General features: G+C 38.4%; 1 protein-coding gene and 1 pseudogene across 2 annotated transcripts in view; one reads left to right on the plus strand and one right to left on the minus strand.

The window, feature by feature from the left end:
* GK5 (glycerol kinase 5) overlaps positions 1-11112 on the plus strand; it is a 35122-nt gene extending 24010 nt beyond the window's left edge. For both annotated transcript variants that reach the window (XM_039357423.1, XM_039357422.1), the window contains exons 10-16: positions 1396-1522; positions 3415-3519; positions 4877-4971; positions 5626-5729; positions 6973-7032; positions 8112-8245; positions 9239-11112. In XM_039357423.1, coding sequence (XP_039213357.1) covers positions 1396-1522; positions 3415-3519; positions 4877-4971; positions 5626-5729; positions 6973-7032; positions 8112-8245; positions 9239-9393 — 780 coding nt within the window. In that variant the 3' untranslated portion in view covers positions 9394-11112. The remainder of the gene's footprint in view (positions 1-1395; positions 1523-3414; positions 3520-4876; positions 4972-5625; positions 5730-6972; positions 7033-8111; positions 8246-9238) is intronic.
* Positions 11113-13087: 1975 nt separating this feature from the next.
* Positions 13088-16082, minus strand: LOC120314399 (annotated as a pseudogene).
* Positions 16083-23410: the final 7328 nt, after the last annotated feature.

The following is a 23410-nucleotide window of genomic DNA, read 5'->3' on the forward strand; positions in this document are numbered from 1 at the left end:
GCTCAAAGAGAGAAATAGCATTGCTATTGATATACTACTTAATCCCTAAATTATTTGAGTATAGTAATCAAATCTAACTGTCATTATGTTTTTGTAAATACATTCAGTACCACACATAATACCTTATTTTATAAAATGTATAATAATAATAATAATATCTATCCGTGTTAGAATTACAGCTCAAATAATAAAGTGCCTCTTTGTTCACTGAATCTGATAAACTTTGTCCCATAATATAATGGATTGGAAGAAGCTATAGGCAGTGTTATCTGTATCCTGTCCTGTCTCAATGGCCTTACCTATCTGAGCAGCCAGTTGGATTTAATTATTCTTTCAATTGCCCCACACTGTGCCAGAGGCAATGTTAGGATAAAGACTTGGTGAGAAGCTAAAACATAGCTGGATGTAGTTTACTAGGGATGTATGGAAAGTTGAAAATGAAGTATAAATGAAGTATAAGCATAGAAACCAGAGCCAGCATCTGTAAGACGTTCTGCCAGTTTCAGCACTTTGATGACTGTAGAGCAGGGGTGTCAAACTGCCAGACCGCAGGCCAGATACGTCATCCGGAAGCCGTGCCCACCCCATTGCCGGCAATGGCAAAACCATCCCAATATGTTGTGCAATATCACATGACGTCGTGAGTTTGACATGTCTGCTGTAGAGTGTGGAATCAAAAGGCAGGATCCAAAGCAAATAACTGAGACATGCTGAAGTATTTATTGTTTTATTGTGTACACTGGAGGAACTTCCTCCAAAGAATATTGAGAGAGATTCCTACAGACAAAAGGATACTCTCATACATTTCAGAAAGAAGGAGAAACAGGAATACATAAGCATAAGTAATAGGTGATGTAAGCATACATGTACCTAATTAACAATTCTCAGGTTATTTCCTGCCCTTCTATTGTTATTAACTTCAAAAAAGAATAATTGTTTTACAAAAACAAATATGTCATTAGATTGCCATAGAAATTTTTGATAAAGCTTGCTGTTAGCCAGTCATTCAAGGCTATCTTTCTCCATGTGTCTGTTTGATTAACACACATTCCTTCTATGTTACGTTTTATGTTTCTATCCTGCTGTCACACTCCTATTTCTCTAAGAATTTATTTTCCTTACAACAGTGATACCAAATTCTGATGTTACCTTAAATAAAACTTTTTAAAACAAACATATACAGACAGAGAGATAGACAGAACATCTATTAACATTATTTTATTTGACTAATAAAATGGAAAAATACGTGTCTTCTTTCCATTCTATTGCTTTTCATTTTTTTTAAATTGGCACGTTAACTTTTCAACACAGTAAAGTTATGATGCACTTCTAAATGTTTAAATATTAATTTCTAGAGTAGCTGTTGATACCTCGCTGTCTGATTTTTATTTGTAGGCAGCAGACCAGCAGGCAGCCATGTTCGGACAGGGCTGTTTTGATACAGGTGACGTAAAAATCTCCATGGGGACTGGTACTTTTTGGGATATTAATACTGGAAACAACATTCATGTATCTAAGAAAGGTAGGTTTATACGTTTCTGGTTGGCAGGAACAATTGTGGACACAACACAGTTTTTACAATGAAATAAAAATGATTATTGTATAAATACAATGTTTTATAAATTGAATCTTAATTTAAATTTAATTTTAAATGTATTTAATTTTATAAAATTTTATTTTATTAGAATTAAAATGATTAATATAATTAAGTATACTAATTATCAAGTAGTAATCAAGAAATCTATTTTAGTCATAGCACATGGATAACTAAAGTTTTAGAATTGAAAAGCTCTATTCCTAACTACATATTTTATCAGGTTTTTTCATTATTTATGCTAGTAAAAATAAATCTCAAAATATAATTCTAATAATTCCTAGAAGTACTTTTTTGTTCCAACTGATATAGGTTAAGTGTACTTATAGCTTACACCTGGTCATAAGAAAGAAAAAAGCAACACCAAAGTAAGAAAGATTTCCTTATGGAAAAGACTGAATATAGAAGATTCAATTCAACCTATAGTATAAAGACTATCAAAAATTTATAAAAATATGATTTGAATAAGATTCTCAAAATATTTCTAGGTTTAGGAGACCCCATGTAAATATGTTTCCACATTCGTTCAAATAATGGAAGAACATGTAAATATGAAAAGAATTTAGATTCTAATATAGCTTATTGCTGTACTGTATAATAAATCACGAATTATCTTATTAATATAAACTACAGATAATTCTCAATTTATGACCAGTTGATAGCATTTGATCAATGCTATCAACTGGATTGTTGTTTCACTGCACATCCAATTTGTTTTTCTTTAGGAAATAAGGAAGTCAGCCTTTCTCACAAATATGCCTTAATGCAGGGGTGTCAAACTCAATTTCATTGAGGGCCTCATCAGCATTACGGTTGCCCTCAGGGGGGTGGGTGGGTGTGGCCAGGGTGGGTGCAGCCTACTGGGTGGGTGTGGATGGAGTGGGTGTGGCCTACTGGGTAGGCGTGGTCAGCTCTACATCGTTCGCGTCAAGGGTGCCTGTGGGGGCCTGGGCAGGAGTGGGACAGATCTGAGGATCTCTGGCAGAAGGGGGTGGGACTGGGGCAAGTGCCAAGGCATGGTCCACTGGAGGAGCCTCAATGTTCCTCTCAGGCCATGCGAGGGGGGGTTGGTGGTGCAGGCTGCCCGGAGCCCTGGGCAGCAGAGGTCAAATGCCCAGCCTGACCCTTGAGCACCCGCGGCACCAAACCCAGCCCCACTTCCTCAAGGCTGCTACTCAAGGTTCTCCTGGTTCCTCGCTGTTTCCAGACGGCTTTGTGGAGCTAAGACTGAATGCGTTTCAGCATAGATGGCCACCACGAAATTGTACATTGGCACTCAGCTGGCCTGGGCCAGAGCCAAGGCAGTGGGAGCCGTTCCCTCACTGTTTCCAAGATGGCTTTGCGGGCCACATGAAACCATTTCGCGGGCCGCATCTGGCCCCCGGGCCTTGTATTTGACATGTCTGCCTTAATGCATTAGCAATTGGTCGAAGTTACCCAAAAAAGGAGACTTAGTATGTGGATTCAAAGTTCCACAGTTCCTGTGTAATTGTGTAATTCATAACAAAATTATTAGAGGAAATGTGAAATAAAAGTTAAGTATATCCACTGCTGCTTTATTTTTATTTATTTTTTTTGCAAAAGGATTGCCACAAGTTTCCACTAGTGTGGAAGAAGGGAAGGACTCTTTATTTATTCTTCCATCTCTTATAGAGAGCCTTAATTCTCTGGCTATATTTTCACAAGTTATAGGGGAATTTGGTGAACATTATTGACATGTCTTCTATTGGTGAAGGTTTGCATTGAATCAAAAGTTTTTCTGTGAATGTAATGGGCCTATTGTGGCATATCTTTGAAAAACTATGTTTTGTTATTTCAAGGCTTATATCCATTGGTTGGTTGGAAAATTGGGAATGAGATAACCTACTTAGCTGAAGGCAATGCTTCTGATACTGGAAATGCTATCAAATGGATTCAGAGTTTAGGTGAGTGTAATTATTGAAGTTGAATTATTTAAGCCTATGAATGATAAAGTAAAAAGTAAAGTAAAAAAATATTATCAGCATATTACTGGTTCTTATGTGGATGGATGAGGAAACTGTCTTTTTTCCTTTCAATAATTCTGAAGATGTAAATTATAGCAGTTGTTTTTTACTTTATTTATGATCCAATGCCAAATGAAACACCAGGTAAAGCAAATATGAATGCATTTAAAAGCTTGCATTTTATACTTTAAAACTGCATACTTTCAAAAGTAATGTTATACAATTAATAATATTGCCTGTACCCTGGCAGAAATATATTTTTAGATTTAGAAACCCTCTGACCCCCAAAAGATGTTTTTACTTTATCACCATGCAATAAAGGTTTTGCAAGATTTTACCACAGCATTTGCATCTGTATTGCATTTCAAATGGCAGATTGCATGCTAAGGAATAATGTCTTCCACAGTATCAAATAATAACATTCTGTATTGTAATCTGCACTGAAAGAAATTATCTAGCTATATGCTACTTATATTTAAGTGTAATACTAACTTGTTAAACTAAACACTAATTCTTCCATTTCCTCTGGCACAGACATAAAAAGTACACTTTTCTGCTACTCTTATTTCCATTTGACCATTTAGCTACTCCCACTGAATATGCAAACACTGCCAATAGTGAGAAGATGGAATAGCATTTAACATTTTCCTTTCTCAGGACAGTAAAGAAATGCACATCAATGACTTTTTAGAGAAACTGAAAGGGCCATTTAGATCACTTTGCCATAAAGAGGTGCACAACACCTGAAATGCTAGAATATTTTCCCATACAGGTAGTCTTCAACTTACAACTGAGCCCAACATTTCCATTGCTAAGCAAGGCAGTTGTTAAATGAATTTTGCCCCATTTTGCAACCTTTTCTGCCACAGTTGTTAAGCAAATCACTACGAAGTGAATCATGCAGTCATTAAGCAAATCTAGCTTTCCCCATTGACTTTGCTTGTTGGAAGCTGGCTGAGAAGGTTACAAATGGTGATCACATGACTCCAGGACAATGCAACTGTCATAAATACATGCCAGTTGCAAAGTGCCCGAAGTTTGATCTCGTGACCATGAGGATCCTGCAATGCTCATAAATGGCCATAAATCACTTTTTTCAATGCCGTCGTAACTTTGAATGGTTACTAAATGAATGGTTGTAAGTTGAGGATTACCTGTACTGAAAAGATAACTGAGGTAATCATCATAATTAAAGGAGCAGAAAGGACATATATTTTCTTGAAGTTCATTGATAATTATGTACAGAAGTTTCAGAGTTGTTGATACATGTTAATTCATATCTTGTCTGCTTGCACAGAACTTTTTGACAATGTTGAAGAGACATCACAAATGGCACATAGCCTAATAAGTTCAGGAGGAGTTTGTTTTGTTCCATCTTTTAGTGGTTTGCAGGTAAAAATACTGCCTTTGATTTATTTACTTAAGTGACTGTTTTTCTTTTAAGTAAGATTTTCTAAATTACAGATAGTCCTTGATCTACAACCATTCACTAGTGATTGTTCAAAGTTAGGATGGCACTGAAAAAAGTGACTTATGACCGGTGTTGACATTGTAGTATCCTCCTGGTCATGTGATCAAAACTTGGGCGCTTGGTAACTGGCATGTATTTACGACAGTGATCATACATTTATGATATGTAATCACCACTTGTAAACTTCCCAGCCAGCTTCCAACAAGCAAAGTCAGCGGGGAAAGCCAGATTCGCTTTATGATCGCATGATTCATTTAAAAATTGCTTAACAACTGTAGCAAAAAAGTTGCTCAACTCACTTAACATTTGCCTTGTTTAGCAATGGAAATTTTGGGCTCAGTTGTGATCATACATCAAGGACTACCTGGATATATTTGATTCAACTTTCATTATGTTCTACAATAAATACATATCTTATAGACTGCTTACTGCTGTTTCAATTTTCTTCTTCTTACTATGCTGCCTCTTATTGTCACATGTAAGCTTTTCTTTCCCTAATATTTCAGTCCTTTCTTGAACAATTGTCTATAGAACATATTCCTACATATTTTATTTTAATATCTATTTTATTTCAGATACCTATGAATGATCCTTATGCATGTACTTCTTTTATGGGGATCACACCTTGTACTACTAAAAAACATCTTGTTCGAGCTGTGTTGGAATCCATAGCTTTCAGGTACTTGGACATACCCTGTCAACATGGTTGGGCCTGTTCTCAGCATGCCCTTGTACTAGTTGTGTACACATGGGCATCCACACTAGCTACATACCAGCAGTCAATACAACCAATCATATTTGGTTTCTATTTTGTTCAGAATTCATAGTTTTTCCAAAAATTACAAAGATAAATGTACAATGTATCAATTTCCTTTGCAGTAGCTCTGCACTTTTGGATTTCTTCTTGGAATAAACTTGTTCACATTCAAGGGAAGGCAACCAACTCCCTTAAAATACAAGCATGTCCATATAAAAATACGAATCACTGTCATTATATTCCAGGACGCACAAACTATAAGCTCAAACCCTTGTTCATTCTAGTGACTTTTTGACATTTGCTTTGTATGCACATTTCTTTCCAGTACCCTGTATTTTCTCCCCATGTTCAAATCCACTTCTCCATTTGTATTTTGTTTTTGGCTCTCTATAAGATTAAGACAATAGATTACATAAATGGAATTTGTTTTGCTTTGTTCCTTGCTGATTAAATTTTAAATTCAATTTGAGCAACTAAAATTTAAATTATAAATTGGCTTTACGTTGTTTATATTACTTTTTGTTGGCAAATAACAAAATGTATGATCACTGCTATCAGTTAGCAGATGCAAAAATGGTTCAATATTTTGATTACTGAGAAAGCTACATTATATTAAATATATTGATCTTAATTATCACCTCTGCCTTTGTCATATAAAGCATAAGATAAAAACAGAATTCATATATTCTACTTTGGGAACAGTGGTTATCTGATATAATGACTATGGATAGACTAAGAATATATTGCTATTAGGTTTAGACTTTTATACTAATAACACTTTCAATAATAGGATCATTGGAATTCTCATTATATTTTCTGTCTTTAAAATTATACAAAACTATTTAGTTTATTAACTTGTTGACTAATACTTTTCCTGCTGACTTTTTATTTTTTGGGATTTTGTTGAATACCTGATGCATACTGCTTTAATCTTATGAAAAAAGTAACCTAAAATGTTTTAAAAGAAAGAAAAAACTATAGCTCAAAAATCTAGAGTTTTTGGTTTATTAAGCAGTCTAATTTATTTTACTATAGCTAATTTTAACTCCCTTTTAAAGATGTATTTAAATATCTAGTTAATTTTGATTGTTGTTCCTTATGACATCTTATGCTTCTAATATAATTGTTACTTACTATATTGAATTTCTCCCTCTGTTTTTCCAAGAAACAAACAACTGTATGATATCATTACAACAGAGTTGGGCATTCCGTCTGTGTCCATTCGGTATGTTTATATTGTATCCAAAATATTCAATGTGAATATGAATAAATATGAATTTATATATTAAATAAGTTTCGTGCATGAACTTTAGGGCCCAATGGTTAAGTCAGAGCCAGTATAATTCTGTTTTAGAGCTATTTCTTGCTGTAAGCTCTTGATCAAAAGATTTGTAGCAGCCGGTAGAATTGTTAACAAAACTATTGTTAGTCTCCTAGTGGTATTTGTGTACAGTAATATTTGTCAAACTGCTATTTTCCAATTTATTCTTTGGAAATCTAGGATATTAGTTTGGTAATCTTCTTGTAGGTACAAAGTATGAAATGGAAAGTAGTTAATGTTACCTTTAAGAATGATACATTTTATCAGAACAAAGTACATATTTGAGTATTACACTCATGGCTTGAGGGAAGCATTTCTACATATTACATCATACATTACATTTGCTTCCATTTCCCTTAGCTGTTCCTTTTTCAACTAGATTGAGCTAGACATTCTTCAAAGCATTGCCATGTCACCATGTTACATATTGCAGCATTGTATGTTTGCAGTATTCTAAGATTGTGGGTACAAGAATGCTGTACCTGTTGACAGAGAGATGCCTTTTGATATGCTGATAAATCCAACCAATAGCAATGCTGACTTTATTATCACTGTCAAGCTGGAAATAGGATCCTTCAGAAAGAATATTATCATGACAAAACCACGTTGAATATTTCTACACTGGTCAGTTGAACTACCTACTATTCAGCAAATGTGTGAATTTTATCATAACTGAATCTTATCCAGTTATTAAAGATTCCAAATCAGATTCTCCTCAGGTACTTTTGATGAAAATAAAATATAAAACTAAACAATTTCCAAGCATGAAAAATCTCTTGATAATTACACTCCGTTTTATTTAGAATTTAGAAAACCTAAGAAGCAACTCCACTAGCTACATAGTAGAATACCCATTTTGCATACCATTCTGATATTGCAGATGACAACACTGCAGTGTTTATGTTTTGTCTTTGGGGCATACAATTTAAATCATATATATTTTATAGAATTTGAATTCTATTTTTTTTCTCCCACCTCAATAGAGCTGATGGAGGCGTCAGTAAATATAGTTTTGTGATGCAGATGACTTCTGATTTAATCAATAAATCAATAAACAAGCCTGACAGTACAGACATGTCTTGTCTTGGAGCAGCTTTTCTAGCAGGCCTCACTATTGGTACGCTTTACTCTGAGTATCTGGGGGAATCTGTTTCAGGAGAAATGGTCATTTATTTTACATTGTACAAAATTGGCAAATAATAATAATATTTTTCAAGAGTATGCCATATAGTTTTTGTTACAGTCCATCAAGTCAACCCTTGGAGGTGGGGCAGGGGTAGTGGTGGTGGTGCAGCCTCCCTGCAGGCCACAGGAGAGCGCTGCAGTGGCCGTAATTTCAGAACTGGGTCATAAGTAGTGTTGGAGGGCGTCAGCAAAAACTTTGAATGGTTGCTAAGTGACTGGTTGTAAGTCAGGGACTACCTCTATAAATTCACAAATTGTTTTAGTTACACAATCAGATATCTCTGAAGCAGCCAAGGAAACCTTTGTTTTTAAAAAAATATTTTGCAATCATTTGAACAAGATAGAACAGAAACTGCAGTAGTACGTCTCTCTTAATGTTGACTATATTATCCATTTGTTGGTTGGTTTGTTTAAAAATACTTACATAGCTGCCTGTATTGTAGCAGCAACACTGGGGAGTGCACAAAACATTAAATCAACAGAAACCTCCAAACCATAAAATAAAAATCAATTACAATTCTATTAAAAATATGGCACTTTATGCCAACACTTTCCTATACATCCCTGCACCATCTTCTGCTCCAACCTCATCCTGCCTCAACACTTGTGGGAAGAGTTAGCTCTCCAAACATCTGGAAGACGAGGAGGGCTGGGGGCATAGTGGATTCCTGGGAGAAGGGTGATCCATAGGGCAGGTGCACCTACCCACAGAATAGATAATTCTGCAGAAAAAACCTATAGATGATTATTTAATAGATTTATTCTGCAAGTTAGTTCTGCAATATGAAAAATATTCCAAATATTTAAACATTGTGGTGTTTATATTCTTCAAACTAGATTTATATATACCCCTACACACGTTTTAATACAGAAATTATGGTCAACATAAGAACAACTATTTTATATCTTTTTGTTTATTTTTTAGGATTTTGGACTGACAAAGAACATCTGAAGAAGTTGAGGCAAACTGACATGGTTTTTAAGCCACAAAGGGAGCCAGAGGAGTATGAACCTGCTATGAGTAATTGGATAAAAGCTGTCTGCCGTTCTCTCTCTTGGTATAGCCAGCCATCTCAGTAATTAATATTGTTTATATGTTGGACAATGTAACTAGCAACTTTATTTCTGCTTTAGACTTAATTGTACTAAGAAGTTATTGTTCTCGGACAATATTCAAGCAATACAAAAAGTCTCCTGGAATAGTAGTGAGCCCCAGGTAGTAGTCAAGAGACTCAGTGTCAGAGTGTATTTTTCTAAGCGATGATTATTTATAATGGACAAACTTGATTTTATACATGAGATCAGTTTGCAGGAATGTTCAGATATTTGTTGGCAGAGATTAAGCCTAGTGCTATGTTGTATATTTACCTAAGAATCCATCTTACACTAATTCAGATCTATAATCAATTCAACTCAGTACTCACTTGTAGAAATTCAGGAGATTCCTAGTTTTAGGAAAAACTAGAAAATATCGAGAGTCTTCGACTTACAAAAATAATTGGGACCAGAATTTCAGTTGCAAAGTGATATGGTCATAACCGGACCCAATTTTATTAATATCTTTACTGTGGTTGTTAAGCTAATCATGTCATTAAGCAAATCATGCAGTCATTAAGTGAATCCAGCTTCCCAGTTCACTTTGTTGTCAGAAGTTGGCCAGGAAGGTCATAAATCGCAGTTGTGTGACTATAAAATGCCGCAACCATCATAAATGAGAGCCAGTTGCCAAGTGCCCAAATTGTGTCCACAAGCTGGCACAAGCAGTTGTAATTTCAAGGATGGGCTTTAAATCACTTTTCTTCCAAGGCGGTCACAACATCAAACCATCATTAAACAAAAGATTGTAGAACAAGGATTACCTGTAAATTTGTAAACTTTATCTTGGCATTTGAAAAATATTTTGTAGTGAAGTGAAATTAATTTTGTCTCTCAGAGATTTCTGAGCCATGTATATGGTACTTTCTCTGTTTCTTGAGCCAGAACATAATTAGGATAGTGAATTATATTTCATCTACATTTTATACATTACCGATTATAGTAATTAGATTACTTTGTGTGAATTATAGGACTGATCTATATCAGGTCACAAGAGTCAGAAAGGTTTAAAGGTCCCTCCCCTCAAAAAAAATATAAGCCAGTTCTCTGGTAGAATATTCATTATGTGCTATTTAATTGAATTAACTATTTCTAAATATGTATATTTGATATATTGTGGTATTCTCAATTAGATATTGATTAATTTGAACCACTACTCTGTTCAAGCAATCTGTGCAATAATATTGTATACCTAAGAACTATATTTTATGCTTACATTTTCATAATACGTTTTCTACATTGAAACTAGCTGTTACAAAGTGCTAAATCAAGACTGCTTTAATTTATACTGTGATCTACTACTTCAGATGTATGTACTTGAGTACTCAATTGTTAATACAAGTTCCAATCTCAAAATATTTTGAAACTATAAATATAACAGACTGATTCTCAGTGTATTGAAGTATGGCATTTAAGACGAATCATTGCTTATGAATAGTTTTATGTCCTTGCAAGTATTGTCCTATGCTGTGAAAATGGTAACTCAGAAAGGAATTGGGTCCCAATAGAGAAAAATATTTTTCTACTTAATTGCTTTGAGCTGAATTCTCCTAGGTCTCCAATTTCTTCAGTAAGGTACTGTTATGTTTTTTTCTGACTTGGGTGCAGCTCAGTGGATTTTATTCCCAAATGAAGAGTTACAGAATTGCAGCCTGAAACTTTTAACTTTAATTGCAATAAAATGTAATGTCTCTTTTAAGCTGACCTTTGATTTCAGATGACTTAATGGATACATCTATTCTATTTGACTTTCTAGGCAGCAATAGAGAAATAGTTAACACTGCTTTCTCTGAGGTATTTCAACTTCTCAGACCATCCGTGGACCTGGAATTTCTGCGAAATCTCCCATCCAAATAGTAACCAGGCCCAACTCTGCTTAGCTTCAAATGCCACACCAATACATTCTAAGCTTCTCAAATTTTCCTTTATGTTATTAAGGTTTATAGTTAGCAAGACCAAGAAACAAAAATGACATGTTTCAGGGTGGTTTCTATAAAACAACTCTGGGTTAAATACAAATTTTTGAAGTCCCCATCTTGATAATACTCAATTAGTCTTTTTAACATAACATTTCTGTCATGACTTTCACATTGAGCTGCCTTTTTTGAGGTAAAGTTTCTAAAACCATATCCTCCACTTTTCTACAATGGCCTATTGCAATCTTTTAGCATACAGTAGTCCAATGTAAAGAATAAATCTCATTTCGTGTACGCTTTATGAACAAAGTACATACAGTAAGATCACAGTTCTCTGTTCTGACATAAGTGAACACAAATCCTGAAATTCTGATTAAGTCTATATGATACAAAGGAACACAGAAAATTATGTTTAGACAGAAAGATGAGTATCTTCTTCAAACAGAAATTATATCTCTGAAAAGAAGGAAGCCATAATATATGACTTGTATCCAAGGGTGTTTCAACACAAGATTTTTTATCTTATAATGGTTCCATCTCATAGAATTTTATATAGTCTATAGTGCTTCCAATTGTAATATCCTATACTCTCCCGCTGCTTTCTTTTATAGCAAAACAAAATGCTGACAAGAAAAAAACAGCTGCATAGAGCACGACCATCACTTTTTGATGATCTTAACACTTAGTTGATATAGCAAAATTCAAGACGGCATGGATTCTTTTGGCAGCTGCAACACACTGCTGGCTCCTACTTAAATCTACTAGGATGCCCAGATATTTCTCACCAGTGCTACCATCCAGCCAGGTATGCACTATGATGTTCCTATGTATCTCTTTAAGTGCAGAATCTTACTAAGAAGAGAAAAACTGACAAAATATCACCCTTGTATAAGATCTTGAAATGGGGAACAATCTGATATATTTTTAAATCAGGAAACATTTGTATTGATTTGTATTGACCTCTTTCTTTTTAGGTAAGAATATATTGTATCTAGCAATGATGAGCAATTAGATTTCAGATCCTCTACTAGCATGCTATCAATGGAAATCAATTTTCTATCAGTGAACATTTTGGAAACTCCCCTACGTTTTGTATTGATTCATAAATATATTTACAAGTACAATATGGAAGTTTGTGAAACAAATGTGTATCTTTTGTTTTTCCATCTCTTTTCAGTTGCCATTTTAGTTATTCCAGCAAGAGACAAATTAGACCCTTATAGAGGCTTTGTTTACACAGTAAGCTAAACCAGTGGTTCTTAACCTTTTTGAACGAATCGCCCCCTTGAGCCAATGAGTAAGTTGTCATCGCCCCCCCGTCCCAACATAACCTCTTAATTGCAACATAGGAAATAATTCTTCAATTTATGCAAACACTTTTTTTGTTTTCTTTAAAATTGTCATCAGGACATATTGATGCAAATAATTTATTTCCAGTCTTTTCCCCATATCTCAACTGTGTGAAAAATTTTGGTGCTATCCATCACTTCATTCCCAAACTTCGTGATACATGTATTTCATTATTATCTTATTTATTCAAGACACTTAAATGTAATGACCACTGAAAACAAAATTCAGTTGCAAGAAAGTGAAGTGCCCAAAAAGGAAAACAGTAACATTTAATGATTGAATTACAAGTGAAATTTAAGACGCAAAAAGAAAATGAAAAGGGCATAATAGCAAACCGCAATGCAGGAACTAAGAATTTCAAGACGAAAACTCTGAAACTAAATTAATATTCGAGGAAAGTATATATAGTCACACACACTGTAAAAAGGATTAAAAAGACACAAAGAAAATTTAATATTGAACTGGAGTGCACGCTAAAAAAGTACAATACAAAGAGACACACAAAATGTTTTACAGAGCATAACAAAAATTCAAAAACGAAGCAAATACAACGATAAAAGCTCAGTCAATTATTAATGAAAAAATGTATGTACACAAAAAGCAAAAAAAAGAACATCAATGGCTGCCTTGTGCTTGGTGAGCTGATGCTAATTTCTTGATGTCTGGAACCATTTTTGTTAATCGCATTCTTAAATCTCCGTGCTCAGAGATCTTCAACTTGTTCCTTGATTTAGAAAGGATCTGTTGGACAGCGCTGAAGCCCCTCTCCACTAAGTAAATGGAAGGAAAGGCTAAAAGAAGCAACTTAACTTCCTCCCTCAATATTGGGTAAGTGTTCCTCATTTTCAGCCAAAGAGCTTCGTAGCCATAACTCTGAAAATGTGACTGGGCTTCACAGTCATATTTCAGATCTGTCAGTGACTCTTGCAGTTTGGGGTGAAGTTGTGCAAAATCTGCTGTGAAAGGATTTAGCACCCAAGTGGGCACTTCCAGATTTATCAGACCATAGAATCTGGTTTCCATATCTTCTTTTAGTTGCTTCAAGTGGCAGCAAAAAACATCCAAATCTTCTCCTTGGAGTTCACATTCATTACCAAGGCTTGGGAACTGATACAGCTCCTGGCAACTCATATTGCTTGCAAGGAGGTCCAATTTGGAAATAAATGAGCAGATTACTCCCTTGGCCTTAAGAAAATTGATTTTATCTCCTTGCAGCTTTACGTTCACTTCATTCAGCTTGTCAAAAACATCAGCGAGATAAGCTACTTCCAGACGTCGAAGTTTAAGAGAACTGCTTAGACTTGGGTCAGTGGATTCAAGAAATTCGACAACTGTGTCAAAAAGTTCGTGGAATCGCCACAAACACGTTCCTTTTGAAAGCCACCTTACTTCGATGTGCAAAAGGAGACGTTCAAACTCCATGTCATTTTCTTCACAAAGCTTGTGAAAAAGTCGGTTGTTCAAGGCATTCGACTTAATTTTATTCACAGCATTAATGATGTAATGTAGAGACTCGTGCAAATGGCCACTCAATTTTTTTGAGACAAGGTGCTGTCTATGAACGACACAATGGACAGTCATAACTCCAGATACAACCGATTTTAGATGAGCTTGAAATCCGCGATATCGTCCAACCATGGATGCAGCTCCATCGGTTGCACATGCCACGATGTTTGTCAAAGGGATGTTTTTCTCATTAAAAAACTCTTCAACCTTTTTAAAAATCGAAGAATCTTTTGTGTCGGTGGCTAAATTTCAAACAAATAACAGTTCTTCCCCGATCTCTTCATTTCTGTTGATGAAACGGACATAAGCCAATAACAAGGCTTCATTTTCACGAATCGTTGACTCGTCAATCTGCATCACGAATTCTGTATTTTTCAAGGTATCAATAAGCCTTTCTTCCACATCAGCAGCCATTTCATCAATTCTTTTTGATACGGTGTCATTGCTCAAAGGAATCGATTGCGTGATAGTGCTTGCGCTGGGCCCCAACATGGTGGCAATAACCTGTTTCACTGCTGGTAAAATTAGCATTTCTGCAATAGTGTGAGGTTTGCCACATTTTGCTATCAACAAAGATACTTCATAGGAACAAATGAGCCCCTTGTCGGCGTTGAGTGGCGATTTTCCAAATAACTTGGCCTTTAAGGATTGGAAAAACGATGCCGGTTTGTCGGCTTTATCCAAATGAATTCTTACCAAATGTTCTTTCAGTCAGGAAGGCTTCATTGCTTCATTTGAAAATGTTTTCTCACAAAGAAGACAAAACGGAAGCTTTAGGTATTCCGTAGAATATTGGCGACACTTCCTCTTCTCGGCCATGTTGAGAGGTCTTCAAAATGAAAGGCACTACCTGCAAATTAAATTTTTGACTCCATTGGAACACTAGAAAAACACATGTGGATGTCGATAAATCTAGTTTCAACAGTTACGTTGACATTGCAGGAAGCCCCTAGAACAGGGGTAGGCAACCTTGGCTCTTTTATGACATAGCTGGCTCAGGAATTCTGGGGGTTGAAGTCCACGAGTCATAAAAGAGCCAAGGTTGCCTACCCCTGTTCTAGGGGCTTCCTGCAACAAAACAGAGGCAGCATTTTGATAAATCTGTGCAACAAGTTCATTAATTCATTTATTCAATTAATCAATCAATTTCTGTAGCTGCCCATCTCAGCCAAGTGACACTGAGTAACCTACAATTCTAAAAACTATATTTATTTTTGATTAAATTTATTAGCTACCCATCTCACCATTCAAGATGGTTTTCCCCTCCATGCCGCTATTTTTGTAAACACAAACCCCTTTCCAGCTGCTGTATTGTGAGAGCATCTTCAAATTCCAGAAATGTTCCCATGTCCCCCCCCAAAAGGGGGTCCAGAGCCCAACCCTCTTTGAATAGCAGAACACAGAAGCAAAGCAGCACTAAGAACAAGAGTTTCAATTTTCTTAGCCCAACAGATTAAAATGGAACGCCCACTGATAAACTGCTCATAACTTTGATTTAGTCGCCAGTGGCTCTTAAACTTTGCAATACTGCAGACCTCTTAAAATGTGAAATGCATTTATATAAACTTTCATTTCTCTCCCCCAGAATAAAGCTAATAATTTTGTGGATGTGAGGGCTGGGCAAGGTTTGAATATTCAGAGACTTTTAATAATTACATTTTAATCTATATATCACAGGGATAGTCAAGCTACATAAAAGCACAACTGCTAGCTTGAAATGAGTGAAAATGAGAGCTTTTCAGGGGGAGTGCTGGCTGTGTTTTCACTGTGCCTTTAGAGCAGATTGGGTGGGTGGTCAAATCTTTTTTCTCTCTCTCTTTCCTCTTTCTCTCTTTTTCTCTTTCCCCTCTCTCTTTCTCTCTTTCCTCTCCCTCCCTCCCCCTTCTTTCTCCAGGTGAGGAGGGGAGAGAGGCACTTATGCTTCCTCTCTTTCCCTCTCTCTTTTTCTCTTTCCCCCCTCTCTTTCTCTCTTCTCCCTCCCTCCCCCCTTCTTTCTCCAGGTGAGGGGGGGGAGAGAGGCACTTGCGCTTCCTCTCTCTCTTTCCCTCTCTCTTTTTCTCTTTCTCCTCTCTTTCCCTCCCTCCCCCTTCTTTCTCCAGGTGAGGAGAGGGGGGGGAGAGAGGCACTTGTGCTTCCTCTCTCTTTCCCTCTCTTTTTCTCTGTCCCCTCTCCCTCTCTTTCTCTCTTTCCTCTCCCTCCCCCCTTCTTTCTCCAGGTGAGGAGAGGGGGGGAAAGAGAGGCACTTGTGCTTCCTCTCTCTTTCCCTCTCTTTTTCTCTGTCCCCTCTCTCTTTCTTTCTCCCTCCCTCCCCCTTCTTTCTCCAGTTGAGGAGAGCGGGGGAGAGAGGCAATTGTGCTTCCTCTCTCTTTCCCTCTCTCTTTTCTCTGTCCCCTCTCCCTCTCTCTTTCTCTCTTTCTCTCTTTCCTCTCCCTCCCTCCCCCCTTCTTTCTCCAGGTGAGGAGAGGGGGGAGAGAGGCACTTGCGCTTCCTCTCTCTCTTTCCCTCTCTCTTTTTCTCTGTCCCCTCTCCCTCTCTTTCTTTCCTCTCCCTCCCTCCCCCTTCTTTCTCCAGGTGAGGAGAGAGAGAGAGAGAGAAAATGAAAGGCAGAGAGCACTGAAGGGGCGGGGAGGGGGGGCAGGAGGCAGCAGAAGACCCCATCGCCGCTGGAGGTACCCAGCTCTGCTGCCCGCCCCGGCTCATGGTCACGTTGGCAGGCCGTCCCTCGTGCCGCTGGCGTCCCTGAGCTCAAGTCTGCCGAATGCCCCGCCCATTGGCTGCATCGCCAAGCCTCCCCTCGCGCCGCCAGCGTTCCCGGGCTTAACTTGCAGGGCATCTGCAGAACACCCCATCAGCTGCTGGAGGAGCTGGGGCCGTTCCGCAACGCACGTTGCTCCCAGCCATCCGTGACCCATCAGTGTCGCCCAGGGAGCAATGCCCCTGACGGCCGCCACCCCAGCCAGGACTGCCGCCCGGGGGGCAACAGGAGGAAGAAGGGGAGGAGGAGGAGGGCAAGGAAGCTGGCGCCGGACCCCAGGAGGAAGCACTCCCACGGGTCTGATTGGAAAATGCCTCCCCCCTCCCTTTCTCTCCCCCCCATCTTCTACTCACCTGGCCCACTAGGATGAGGGAAGGCTGGCCTGCTAGGCTGAGGCTCTGATGGGCTGCTCCGAGCAGTTATCCCAGGGCTCCCCTGCATGGTTCCCCGGTCACGTGCACCTGGGACGGGGCCAGCCAGGGAAATGGACTTCCTGGCTGCGCTTGTCCCAGGAGGCGGGGCACCCGGGTGCAGGGCCAACCAGATGCCCTGCGAGGGGGCAAATCTGCATCAGAGATAGAGAGAGAGAGAGAGAGAGAAGCACAAGTGCCTCTCTCTCTCTCTCTCTCTCCAAATGGCGGAGGAGGCTCGGAGCAGGGGCAGGCTCAAAAATGTCCCCAAAACTTCTTGCTCCATCGTCCCCATATCGCCCCCTTTTCATTCCTTCACCTCCACGTCGCCCCTTTTCATTCCATCGCCCCCCTGAAAAACGAAATCGCCCCTTGGGGGGCGATATCGCCCAGGTTAAGAACCACTGAGCTAAACAACAAACTAGCCAACCATATTTTGGCCTAGTGGTGAAAAGCCAATGTAATTAAGTCATTCTTCAATTTTTGTGCAATATCTCTCCTCTCAATTAATTGAAAAAACATAGAAAGGCTGAATCTATAGTTATTACTGAATTTTTGCTAGTCATCTCTGCCTCATCTGAATATGTTTTGCAGAGAACTTCTTTCAAGAATATGATACCAGCTCCTCGGATTTTTTTTTTTCTAAAATGGTGCAAACCTATATCATAAGCCTATTGGCTCTGTTGGCAAAGAAATTAGGCTTTAGGTTAAAAATCTGTCCTATAAATTTTTACATTTTTCTAAGACGGTGTTTCTTAATATTTTTGGTCTCTGGTCTCCTTCCTGCTTTTTTAAAATTACAATTTTGCAAAGGTAGATTGACAGGCGGCACTCGCAGTTCTTCGGCCCCCTCCTCCCCATTGACACGAAAGACCAATTCAGGTATTTAGCCCCGCCTCTTAGCTTTTGGCTATCCAGTGACCCATGAGAAGGTTTGGAATTCATAAGGAGGTGGACCAATTGACGTGAGTTCACTAGCGTGTCTGCCAATAGGGGAATTCTGTTCGCAGACACCACCAACTTGTGCTGGGGAGAGACACGGAGAGGTAGCTCAACAACGACACTGCCATTGGGGTGGCAAGGGAAGGGACGAGTTCGGGGGTCCCGCCCACAACTGGTAAGAAAGGTGTGGTCCTGAGGAGAGCTTGCTGCCCTGGAGCATTTCTTAAGATCGGCTACTGTTTTGCCTCTATTATGGGACTTCAGAAGGTCTCACCTCCGTCCCTTCGCTGATGGCCTGGCAGGGAGGGGGAGAAACAAACCCTTGTTTGTTTCCTCGCCTTTGCGTCTGCTCCTCTTCCTCCTCCAGCTTCTGAAGGCGCTTCCCCCAGCTAGCTAGCAAGGGTGCTCTCCATGTACCTGTATCACTGCTCGCCTGGCTTTCAGCTTCCCGCTCCTTGTTTCGTTGCGCCCTCTGTCTTCTGAGCTCGGCAGACACTTGGACCCCAACAGCCCGCCTGTCGGTGGCACACAGACCCCTTGGCCCCGCTCTTGCACGTTGGGAAGCGTGTGCGCCAGTTTGTATTTCTCTGCCCGCTCCATTCCGCCACCGAGGGCTACAGAAAGGACATTCATTTAAATCCGGAAGGACTTGGGAGTAGAAATACACCGTTAGTTTTTAGTTTTTATCGGCACCTGTGCTGGGAAGGATAAATGTTACCTGCTCCCTTCCTTGGAACACTTGAGGGACCCTCCTTGGGACCCGACCAGTTTCCTGTTTCCTCAGCTTCCTCAGTTTGCCTTGTGGCACTTTGTGACGAAAGTTAGTGTAATCCGTCCTACTACGGTACCTTAAACTATTTGAAGTTTGGTGTTAGCTATGTCAGATGTCCCACAGCCTTAAGTATATTTCAGATGGCAAACCTGCAGGATTCTTATGCAAGTGCAGCTTAGATATATATCCTCTCAAGTAAAGTTTAAGGTCCATGAAAATGTGAATTAAGTTATTGGCTTGGCTGAAGCTGTAAGCAATGCCATTTGTGACTGAGATGAATTTGGGTCTATTGCCCAAAGAAGTGAAAGCTTGGAAATTAATCCAATTAATAGGATAGCATGCAGTTCAGTGCTGTACATTATCATTATTCAAATAAGAAAATACTTCATTGTTATAAGATAATGTGAATTTGTATAATATGACTTCCTACATTTTGAGATTAGTTAATCAGTTGATTAAAGACTGGAATAGTTAGACGGTTACTTTCCTATTTGTAGCTTTCAGAACAAATAAAAATGACTTGCTTAATTACATATTATGCAAACAGTTGTAATATTTATTATCACAATCTCCAGTCCTCCATTGATCTTGTATTAGTGTGTGAATCAGGGGAGGGTGTATGTGTGTGTGTGAATATTATACATAAAAGCTTGGGGAAACATTCAGAACTCCTGATGGTTACTGAGACCATGATAAACTTCTACTACACACACTTCCTTTGTAAAGCTCTGTCCTTTCTTTTCATAGCCACAAAGATGCACTCTCACTCCATCTGTTCCAATATGCAGATGATCTTTGGCATCCTTCGAAGTATTAGTTTAAATTACGACTAATATTGTAGGGTTTTCCGTAGACCAGTACCGGGCTGCAGCATGCCAGCAACTGGTCCGTACAAACAAGCAAAGCCTCATCTGTGGGATGCAGGCAGCACACAAAACCACGCCCCCTCCAGTCCGCAGAAAAACCTCTCTTCACATTGCTGTTACCTTTTTTACATTAAGCACTGGTTTCCTTACAGATATTCTGATTTAGTAACCACAGTTAGGACTGGCCACTCAGTCATTAAGCAAGGCAGTCACTGAGTGAAGCCACAAATGTGCTTATGATCTTACTTGAGCTTTGCTTTGCTTTGCAGACCAACAAAGGTCATAAATACAAGGCTTGGCTGCAAAGTTATTTTTTCATCACTTTTAAACAGTCTGTACCCGGGAGTCATTAAACAAAGACTACCTGCATTTCATCCATGTAATAAAACCTGCAATTACCGATTGCATAATTGGCCATATGTTGAAAAGGATGATATTTCTGCAAAGGTTATCTGGGAATACTTAATTTTCAAGTTCTTATCTAATAATCTATATTATGCTGCATTCAAGCCAACATACTTCAAATTACCAATATAGCTCAATACCCGATTTCAGTCCACTTTATATACCAGCCATTTTAGATGAAACTTGACACTTGCTGCTTTTGCATCAATTAATTTTGTGTTGTACATTATCACAAACCCATTTCTTGTAATAATCAAATTGCTCAGTACAAAGAGTTCACTTCCACAATTTTATTCTCAGTGAGATAGAAGTCCGATTCTCAATTCATCCTACTCCATGGGAATAGTTCTCATCTTTTACCCCTTTTTGAAGCCAGTTTGGTGAAGTGGTTAAAGTCACTGAGCTAGAAATGAAGAGTCTTGCCTTAGGTAAACTTAGGCCAACCACTTCCTCTTACCCCTAAAAAAGCAGTAGCAAACTTGTTCAAAGACTGAATGGACTTGCATATCTGTATTTGCCTGAAGACAAGACTGATCCAAAGGCATTCGTATACAGAAGCCCCTTTTTAACTGAGACAATAGAGGAACTGTGAAATATGATATACACCCAGGATTCTTAAATTTGGATAAATTATAGATTAGAAGTATTCCATCTGCATTATGTTCTATACAGTAAGTTTTGTTGCAAGTGAACATTCCTTGAACTAAAATGGGAGAACAAGGGTGAAAATAGTTTTGATCTGTATTTTGAACTAGTTCTTTATAAGAATTCATCTTGTAATCAGTATTCTTTATCTTTACAGCAGATGGCAGTAGAGTAAAAGCAAAGGCATAAAACCTGGCATCTGTTCTGCATTTAAGAGAAAACAGCATTCTCAGTCTAAATAAAATTTTCACAAAAAAAGTTAATTTAAATTCAAATAAGATATTCTGTATAACTATAGCCTTTAGTATAAGAAAATAATATTAAAACAATATCAACATTTCTGAATCATATTTGCCTTCCAGTAGACCAATGTGATATGTGATATCAGCAAAGAAAATACTAGTATTGTCTAAAATGTTCCGTTCCAAGCATAAAGATAAATATCACATGAGAGTGCTTATATCTGCAACCAGTAACAATAGATTGGAGGTGAAGAGTTGGATGTCTATCATCAAACAGTGATTTATTCTATTAAAATGAAACTTAGCACAAATGATCCACTTTATGAGGTTTATAGTCCGGTTCAGTATTAACAATATACAACATTATGTTCTGTATCATATTATATAATGTGGGTGTGAAGGAAGCAACATAAAATTTCAGTGCTCAACTACAGACTTGAATAATTACAGTTGCAATTAGCAAAACAAGATTTAAACCTGGCACAGCAATAAACCACTAGAATGAAACTAAAAATAATCCTCCTTTAAATCTCTAGTGTGGGAGGTAGGGAGTGAAAACACTGCTAGGCTTTAAAGATGCTGTTACTCTATCCTATATCTTTGGTACAGCAAATGTATCATGGCTATAGTTTTCATTAGTATATTTACAGTCCTCATAATTTAGGATAAACTTTAGGTAAAAATTTACCCTAAACCCAAGGAAAGGTTGGCCAAGAAACAGTTATAACTCCAGTTGCTGAAGTTTCTCCATAACCCACAGCTGAGAAAGAAGCCAAGGACATGTTAGCTAAGTCTGTTACTTTACACAGGTGCCTGCCTATAAAGGAGACCAGGGAAATGAGATAAAAGTTCTTATGAAAACTCATAATAATTGTTGTTATAGATATAGTGTTTTGTTTCAGTAAGAGTTATTTTTGAATTTTAAAAACTTCCCCTGTATCATTCCCCATAAAAATTCCATCTTTGGTAAGTAAATGGGTTTATTTTAAAATTTGTATTCTGGTTCTGGGAAATGAATGCATTTTCCAAAGCACTAGGTCAAAGATAATATTTTGGCTTCAAGATATATCTGAATTGCTTTGATTTTGTTTTGATGTTATGGAAGATGGGCCTACCTATGTAAGCATGGGTTTCTCAAGGTGGCAGTAAGGATTCTTTTGGTAGTCTTTTTGACTTGGGATAAAGATACAAAAATGTAAAAAAAATTATTTAAATATAGTTTTAAGAGTTTATTCACATAAACTTGTAGAATGTAGTATATCATTTCCTTTGTGAAATTGGAAGTTAGGTTAGGATGCTGGGCTGATGATCGGCAGGCTCACATTCAAGACCCGGTTGCTGCTACGGGACGGGGTGAGCTCTCATCACATGCCCCTGCCAACCCAGCAGTTCAAAAGCAGGTGACTGAGAATAGAGAGATGGATACTACTTTGGTGGGCAACTTAATGAGGATATGAAAGGAGCCCCCAATTGGGCATCTTCCGGGCAAGAGGGATGTCACCATTCAATCCTTTTAACCTGGAAGTGCTTTAAGGCACCCAACACCTACATAGATGTTGTCTATTTTGCATGCACACATGACTTTCTGCTTTCAGACCCAGTATGAAGGAGGAGGAGGAAGAGCAGGAAGTGGTGGCAGCAAGGACTAAAAGTGAGCCCAGTGCTGACAGAGCCCCCATGTCATGAAGCTTGAGATGTTGGCAAGTCCACCAGAGGGGAGAGTGAGGCAGAGTAGAGGAAGAAAATCCTTGGGGAGGGGACAGTAGCACAAAGCCCAGCATTCTGGTGCTGCAAGAACATGCACTCACACCAAAGAGGGCAGGGTGGTGATAGACATGGCAAGGGAATACAGCAGTACAGAAAGGGCAGAGATGGGGCAAGTGAGTTGGGTGAGGAGAATTGAAGCAGAGGCAGTTTGTGCAGGTCTGAGAAGGACCAAACCAGGAATGGTATGGTTTGGAGTGGGTCCTTCCTAATGATTGGGTGGGATTTGATTAACGATGACAACCAGGACTGCTGAGATTACTGTCATCAAGCAATGGAGTCAAACAATGATGTGCTTTATAGGTCATATCATCTTATGACCCTTTGTTTAATAAATGTCTGAAATTATGATGGCCTCAGAAAAAGTGCTTTACGGCCCACAAAGCACTTCCAGCCATTGAAAAACATTGTACCACTACCTTTGCAGTC

The sequence above is a fragment of the Crotalus tigris genome, unplaced genomic scaffold (genome assembly GCF_016545835.1).
Source record: "Crotalus tigris isolate CLP2741 ecotype Arizona unplaced genomic scaffold, ASM1654583v1 scf7180000018923.2277400, whole genome shotgun sequence".
In the NCBI taxonomy this organism is placed as follows: domain Eukaryota; kingdom Metazoa; phylum Chordata; class Lepidosauria; order Squamata; family Viperidae; genus Crotalus; species Crotalus tigris.